General features: G+C 40.8%; 1 protein-coding gene across 1 annotated transcript; it reads left to right on the top strand.

Annotated features, from left to right (window-relative positions):
- Window positions 1–221: 221 nt before the first annotated feature.
- LOC136620867 (signal recognition particle subunit SRP54-like) lies at window positions 222–7935 on the top strand. Its single transcript, XM_066595897.1, has 10 exons — window positions 222–323; window positions 415–565; window positions 2322–2470; window positions 2654–2754; window positions 3984–4070; window positions 4932–5005; window positions 5430–5538; window positions 6367–6537; window positions 6682–6777; window positions 7475–7935. Exons 1-10 carry the CDS (start codon window positions 253–255, stop codon window positions 7564–7566), a joined length of 1101 nt encoding a protein of 366 aa, XP_066451994.1. The 5' UTR covers window positions 222–252; the 3' UTR covers window positions 7567–7935.
- Window positions 7936–8461: the final 526 nt, after the last annotated feature.

The following is an 8461-nucleotide window of genomic DNA, read 5'->3' as shown; positions in this document are numbered from 1 at the left end:
TGGTCCCTGCAGGGGCACGAGTCAGGTCTCTCACAGCGGGTTCCAACCTGGCCCTCTGCAGGCGGCTAAAAGCCTGAGAAAGAACCCTGCGTTGGTTGGAAAGCTCGCATTAACATCATGTATTTTTGTTAGCCATTAAAAGGTATCATATCTACATGATTACTTGGTTACTGTTACTGAGAACAAACTCAGTGTGCATCCTATTATAACACTTGTTATCATATTACTTTTTGTACTGACAGTAACAAATAGATGTTATTTGCAGGTGCCTTTGATCAGCTGAAACAAAACGCTACAAAAGCCAGAATCCCATTCTATGGCAGGTAAGTGGATTTATTCTGTCATCAAACAAGGGTGATTGTTGGGAATGTTCATTCACGATTTATCTAACCACTTTTTCCCCCCTTATCGTAGTTATACAGAGATGGATCCAGTAAATATTGCTTATGAAGGTGTGGAAAAGTTTAAAAATGAAAACTTTGAAATAATTATTGTGGACACAAGTGGTCGACACAAGCAAGAAGATTCTCTGTTTGAAGAAATGCTTCAAGTTTCTAATGCCATAGTAAGATCTCTCTAGTAGCTATTTATTCAATGAGTGTTAAAGGGGTTCTACAGGTAAAAACTATTGTTCACCTATCCTCAGAATAGGTCATCAATACTTGCAGTCGTGGAGACACTGAAAAACCCTGCCCAACGCAAACTCCCCCATTCAAAGGTTAACCCTCACCCTAAGAGCTTTTGAAATAATTTAATATAAGCGGTGAAATGCACCCCCGAATCCTGTTATAAAAAAAACCAGCCCACAATCACACGGGCGTATGTTACAGAGAGTGGGCTCAGGAACACAGGGAGAAGTAGCAGCAGTGCCTTAGTCTGTTGTGCAAATATGTTTGGATTTGCCATCTTCGCTTTCCAGGCCTTTAGTCGACCACATTGTCTCTACAGCCTAGGCTCCCTGCAATCTGTCGCCCACCTCCACTAAAGTGCCCTCCCGCCTCGTCTGTGCCAGGTACTTGTCTGGTGTGGCTGCCCTTGGTGTATTAGTGCCATCTTGGACCTGGTGCTCCACTCCTCCGCCACCACGGCCTCCCTTGTTTGTAGTCATGCTTGTGGTAATTGCTCCCCAATTGCACCAGAAGATGCCCACATCAGTAGATGAGATGTGTAGCACTAACTGCCAATATCTGCTGCCCTGGAGCAGGTTAATTGCAGGAGAATACAGCCAACTTCATGAGGGCTTTCACTCAAAATATCTGCTCACATCCCAAGCTATGCCACATTCCAGGTCCTCAAAACTTAATCGCCGGTGACCTACCGCTCGGGATCCCTGGCGATCAGCCGTTTGCTCGGCCTGGTGTCGGTGCAGCGGGTCAGAAGCAGAAGTGAAATACCTGGCTTCACTCATATTGAAATTATTGGGAGCTGAAGCTGGATATTCCAGCACCTCTGCTTACGACATCGGGGTCACACGCAGACGTATAATGGTTTTCGTTCCATTTATTTCAATAGGAGTAAAACCAGCTAAGACATTTCCACTGCTGATCCCGATGACAACATCTGGGCAGCTGCACAGACAGTGGGCCAGACAATCAGCTGATTGAGCAGCGGGTCCCTGGTTGCTAATGGTTGACCTTTCCTGAGTTAGGTCATCGGGTTTTTTTTTTTTTGGGGGGGGGGGGGGGGTTCCTTTGAAAACCCCTTTAACGTAGGGCCTGGGCTATATGAATAATTCAATAAGAATGCAGCATTACATGTCACATGGAAAGATGCAGAATCTTCATGAGGAAAAAAGCATCCGCAAATTAAATGTTTAGACACTTGGATAATTAAGCTTGAGTCATGCAGCCTTCGTATATCTAGAGACTGGCACAACTGGATCATAATTTATTAGTGTACGAATATTTGCCGCATATATATTCAGTTTACATGCCACTGCTCCCCAACAGTCTTGTGAAATGACATTGCCCATAGAGATAGTGCTTGTGGGGGGTCAGACAACATCTTAAGCCGGGTATATTAAAAAGTTGACATATGCTCATAATTTTATGTAAAGCAGTACTAGTGAGTGTTCCATATATGCATAAAACTAGATTACTATAATGCAAGTATCCACCTGCTGTGCGCTATATGCATGATAACCTTTTCCTTCTTGGAAGTGCAAAATGTTTATGTAGGCTTTAGAAAATATAATAGAATGCAAATACAGTAGACTAGTACAAATGGGGATGTCATGTGTATAAAGAGCAGCAGTCTGTTGTCTTGTTTTCTTTTTCTGACTTTTTTTTTTTCTTTAATTCCTCACCCCCACCGATATTTAGCAACCAGATAACATTGTGTACGTTATGGATGCCTCCATCGGACAGGCTTGTGAATCTCAGGCCAAAGCTTTTAAGGATAAAGTAGATGTAGCGTCAGTTATTGTAACAAAGCTGGATGGTCACGCGAAAGGAGGAGGAGCCCTTAGTGCGTAAGTTCATTTCCTTCTTTCGTAACGTAATGTTTGTGGCAGCAGATTAATTTCTATTCTAGATACCCTCAATAACAACTGCCGGTATAAGTAATAGTTAGAGAGATACGTTCTTTTTCACTGAAATTCACCTCTAGTGCTCAAATATTATTTTGCTAACTTTTCAACAATTTATGTTTTTAGTGTTGCTGCTACAAAGAGTCCAATTATTTTCATTGGAACTGGAGAACATATTGATGACTTTGAGCCCTTTAAAACACAGCCTTTTATCAGCAAACTCCTAGGTAAGTAAATCAGACGTCAATACTTTTGCACATGTATTTAAATTTGTGGGAAATACTGTCACTACACCAAGTAATGTAAATGCTCCCCCAGTATCTTTTTAGATTAATCTGCTACCTTTTTATATTAATATATTTGTGTGAAGCCTTGTCTCAAGGTGTGCGTTAATGTGTATCGCACTCCATCCTCTTCAGATTTGCAGTAAATGGCTAAACTCCTTGCCATATTAGAATATATAGCATAAGAAGGGCGCATCCACCTCTGACCCATAGTGGACCTGGCCTGTCTATGTTTTATATCTGAAGTCATTAATTTGAATAGTCACCGTGTAATACTGCATTCCCCTCAACTGGCTATTGCAGGGGAAATGTATCACTGACTGCAACTCCCTTGGCAATAACTGATAGCCAGGGGTTTCAGCAGTTGGACCCACAGCAATCTGCTGATTGCCAGACCGGTTTCATTTATTAGAGTTAGATAAACTCTTTTCATACCATGTTCCCTGAAAATAAGCCCTATGCCTAAAATGAGCCCTACCCTGATTTTCGGGGGGCGAGGGGGATTTTTGAAATATAAGCCCTAGCTACACTACATAAGCAACACATTACCTTGCAGGCGCCGACCAGGTCTCTCCCACTGGTCTCCAGAGTTCCGACAGACTTGCTTGCAGTTCGCAGCTGCTGATAGAAGATCGCTTGCAGGTAACAGGGTTTGTAAACCCTCCTTCCAGCAACAATCGCTCTGATTGGCTCAGCCCCGGCGTTCAAGAAACAATCAATGCCATGGTCGATGAACCAATGCGATGGCTGTGATTGGTTCTTCAAACAATTTGGCTGAGCCACGGTGCTCAACAATCGGAGCAACTGCTTCCTGGAGGCGGGGTTTATGAACCCCCGTTAGCAGGAGGTGATCTTCTGTCAACGGCTGAGAATTGCAAGTAAGCCTGCCGGAACTCTGGCGACCAACAGGAGGGACCCGGATGGCGCCTCCTAGGTAAGTATAATAGGACATTCCCTGAAAATAAGACCCAGTGCCTCTTTTGGGGCAAACATTTATATAAGACAGTGTCTTGTTTTCAGGGAAACACGGTAGTTCTGTAGTTTAAAAAGATGCAAACTGATTTCTCAGTATCTTTCCATCTGTCTCTGTTCCCTTAGAAAAATGGTTAATTGTTTAGACTTTCTCTAAGTCTGTTGTAATTTTCTGTTTCTAACCATTTTTCTTCCTGCAGGAATGGGAGATATTGAAGGCTTGATTGATAAGGTGAATGAGTTGAAGTTGGATGACAATGAGGCTCTGATAGAGAAATTGAAACATGGTAAGCAAGATGCAAATAAAGCCTGGGTATCGGTATCTGTGAGCAGTGGGGTTAAACATTTGTAAAGATTCTGTTGTCTTACCTCACAAACTGATTCTAACTGTTGAATTGGTTATCCCTGTCTGCGTGGAAAATCCACATTAAAACACGGCATTGAAAGGCATGTATTTTAGATTTTTCGTTCACACTCGTGGGTACAAATTGCGTAATCTGCACGCAGAAGAAAAATCACAGCATGCTCTATTTTAGCGCAGATTCCATATGGACGGCCCTCATTAAAGTCAATATACGCGAGTGTTCTGTCACCTATACACAACTAACATTGCGAATAAACGGCGTAAACGCTCGCAACTTCAAAGGAAAACGGATAGAAACCCGGAACGCTGGCTGGACGATACTCTATGTATAGTGTGCACCTGCGATCATTCACAATTAATTTCCGCAAATCATTGCAGATCTCCTGCTGCAAAAATTCACATGTAGAATCCAACCTGTTCATGTAAGCCCAGCTTTAGAGAATTCTATAACGGAAATATAAGGTTGATACATCTAGCATTTTATTGCATCTGCTGAAAAACAATGCATCCCTCTGAGTTAGTCTGCAGGCTGCATGGCTAGTATTCTGACATTTACTATTAAAGTATTTGCATCTTGCATATTGTACTTGGGGCATCAGAAAGAAGCACTAGTGTAATAAGAATGTCATGTAACGCACCTGAATTAACTTTTCTTTCTGTTCTAGAAAGTTGCTTTGCAAAAATGTGACTCATTCAATCTTTGACTAGCCAAGCTCTGTAATTTGTAGCCTTTGAAGTCTGAAGTCAACTTTTAATAATTGCTCCTTTTGCTTTATATTTTAAGGTCAATTCACACTTAGGGACATGTATGAACAGTTTCAAAATATCATGAAAATGGGTCCATTTAGTCAGATTTTGGTAAGTGTTTTGCTACCGTACATTTGTTTAGTGTGATAATTGTAGCTACCTAGAGTGTTTGTGGTCATCTAGTACATTACCAATGTAAGAAAGTCAAACTGTGTCTAATACCGTTGGCAGAAACCACAAACTTGCATATACGTACATCACAAGTCCCATCAAAATGTAACAAAAGCCAGCCAGGCACGGATTGGCAAAAAATTATGCTAGTCTTAGCTTTTGGCCATCACAACAAAAGAAAAAACAAAACAAATTGTGAACCTGGCTGTTAGTAAATAGATTTTTTTTTTCTTGTGGCCAAAAATGAGAAATACAATTTTCATTGTACATTTTTCCTCTTTAGCATAAATTCCTAAAAAGCCAAACATTTGTAGCTGCTCTGAGTTTGAGGGTACTTGATCTAATTATTTGTATTTGCTTAAAGGGCATGATACCGGGTTTTGGACAAGATTTTATGAGCAAGGGTAATGAGCAAGAATCTATGGCACGACTTAAGAAACTTATGACCATCATGGATAGCATGAACGATCAGGGTAAGATTATCTTCTAGGGAAGAGGTTACCTTGGACTGTACGCTCGCATGTACATGAGCCAAGACCAGACTTCCTCCTGTTAGAGATTTGTCTCGCCAAGAAGCTATTGCAGTGGTCATGTCCTCACTATGGCTCCAGTTTCTCTAACTACATTTCATCTGTTATTTCTGTGGGACGTTGCTTTTTGATGGACATTTTCCCAGAATGGAAGATATCCTTACAGAGTAACTCCCATTGTGACTCAGACCTCTGGCACACTAGCATATTTTGTGGCCCTGTGCTGTCCATGTAATTCCACGGACAGTACATGGTCCCAGTTATAGCCTATAGGGCTACACCCATGAACGTTGTTCACATGGACCAATGGACAACATGAAAAAAACTCATGGCATGTCCTATTGTTATCTATTTCTATTGGATAACACATTGACTGGTGTATTTCAGGCACAGCTCACAATTGGAGCTAGTGTGCACCTAGCTTCATAGCGAGGAGGCTCCCATGGGGGACTCCATTTGATTATATGCCCTTATAGAGTATATACACAGGGGTCTCCTGTTATGGGACTACCCCTTAAACTCTGCTTTTTAGAAAATACAATGGGAAACAAAGGTCTAAAGTTAGAAGCTCTGTCAGCTACTTTTAGCATTAGAACCTAGATCCCCAAACTTAGCAGGTCAACTACTTTTGAGTCCCTAAAAGTAGCTGGCGGCCTCTTTAATTTTTTTCCAGGTCAGATGGTACTGAAGTCCTGTGAATTCTAGATATGTGATTTAGTTATTATTTACTGACTCTTCATCGCTGGTGCTAATTATTTATGTTCCCTCTAGAACTCGATAACACCGATGGTGCCAAACTCTTCAGCAAGCAACCTGGAAGAATTCAGAGAGTGGCCAGGGGGTCAGGGGTATCTACAAGAGATGTACAGGAACTCTTAGCACAATACACAAAGTTTGCACAAATGGTTAAGAAAATGGGCGGCATCAAGGGACTGTTTAAAGGTATGTGTATAGCATGCATTTTGGAAATTGTCTGAATACTAATATAATGCTTTGTAACTTGTGTGTTCTGAACTGCAATGTACAGTAGATAACAAAATGGAATGTTCATTAGCTAGATTATAACTTGTTCTGTCTAAACCTTAGGTGGCGACATGTCGAAAAATGTAAATCCTTCACAAATGGCCAAACTAAATCAGCAAATGGCAAAAATGATGGACCCCAGAGTTTTACAACACATGGGTAAGTGCTATGAATTGATTTAACCCCCCCCCCCCCCTTTAATCTAAAACAGTAGTTCCCAAACTTTTTCAGCCATGGGGCCCTTTTTCAAGGAAAAGTTTCTATGGAGCCCCAAGGTGCAGACAGGGGAGGGGTTAGCGGCGGGGATTATCACAACATATAATTTTTACCTTTTGTCATTATAAAAAGGACAGGGCATTAAAAAAAACAAAAACAGGGAAGACCACTAGAGCACTGAATGGGCTATTGATATACATTATATGTAAAATTAACATTTCTTGATTAAGTGTGGATGAGATTTTGAAAATCTCACCCACCTTGTTGCTACAGCTACTGTGAATTCCGCAGCAAATCCGCCCCATGTAGAAATAATGACCACCTATATTGCTGGCCCCACTAGTAATAGTGGACAAATAGTCAAATAGTCAATAACAAATGGTCAATTCATAGCAGAGATCAGTTGATTGTTGGGGTGTCTTCATTCTAAGAAGGGGTTGCCATGATGAGATGACACCTTTTTAACAAAAAGTGTATTTGATACTGTCTCCTGGGTTGACTGCTATATGGGAATGAAATGCATAAAACGTACACCTGGCAAATCTCATTATATAGCAGAGACTCTTATTTGTGTAGTGTAGGTTCACTTTCAGTGCCATTTTGCAACTTAATTAAAATTGTTCTGATTTTTGATTTGCAGGTGGAATGGCTGGCCTACAGTCTATGATGAGACAGTTTCAACAAGGAGCAGCTGGTAACATGAAAGGAATGATGGGATTTAACAACATGTAGACCGCCTTCCTGAACAGACGATCCCTCTAATAGCATCTTTCTCACAGAGACTTTCAGAGCTCTGATATAAGGGTAGCACTGTCCCTTCTGGAAGACCATGTCATAAAATGGATTTAGAGACTTAAGATTACATGTGGTCCTCATTCGGTGTCACCTATGACAACTTTATTACTTTGTTGGCTTTTTACTTCCAGGTCAAGTAATGAGGAGAAAATCCAATTTTAAATTATATCACAAATTAATTTAAGTTTTGAAAGAAATAGAAGATATTAAAAAAGACAATATTTACAACCAATGTTAACCTCTTTGTATACTTACTTGCGGTTTCCTGGAAAATTGTCTGCTGTAAAATAAATTTCTTAATGGTTATAGTTTGATCGTTTAGCATTATTTGTGTGATGATGGGCAGCATGGCAGTTTCCAGTTCACAATCTGTTTTTTTTAGGAACTATTTAAGCAATGTCCATGTATAAATAGTTCTTTGGAGAGCCCCACTGGTCCATACTTAACCTGCAGCCAATCGGTGTGGAAAATAAGCTCATACATTGGGGTACCCAAAATTGGGAGTAGTCTTCTGGTGGGGGAGGGGAGCGTTACTAGTACAGGCTTCTGTTGCTAACTAAATATCTGTGGAAGTCTCCTGAGCTGGTATGCCAGCTGACGACGTTGGAGAAGGTTTGCGTCCATCTACAGTGCCTTTTTTTTCTTTTGCCTCAGTATTTTTTGATGGCCCATTCATACAATAATGCACATTTGTTTCTTGGATGCGAGAGGGATAGTTCTCTCAGAATTTGTAACACCGGGTCAAATAGTCAACCAAAGTTTTTTTTAATTTTTATTTGAAAGTTTTTTTTTTTGTTTTTTTTTGCATGACATTTTCATCTGATATCACTAT

Source organism: Eleutherodactylus coqui, chromosome 3, assembly GCF_035609145.1.
Source record: "Eleutherodactylus coqui strain aEleCoq1 chromosome 3, aEleCoq1.hap1, whole genome shotgun sequence".
In the NCBI taxonomy this organism is placed as follows: domain Eukaryota; kingdom Metazoa; phylum Chordata; class Amphibia; order Anura; family Eleutherodactylidae; genus Eleutherodactylus; species Eleutherodactylus coqui.
Note: the sequence above shows the minus strand (reverse complement) of the source record. Positions and strands in the feature narration are given on the sequence as shown.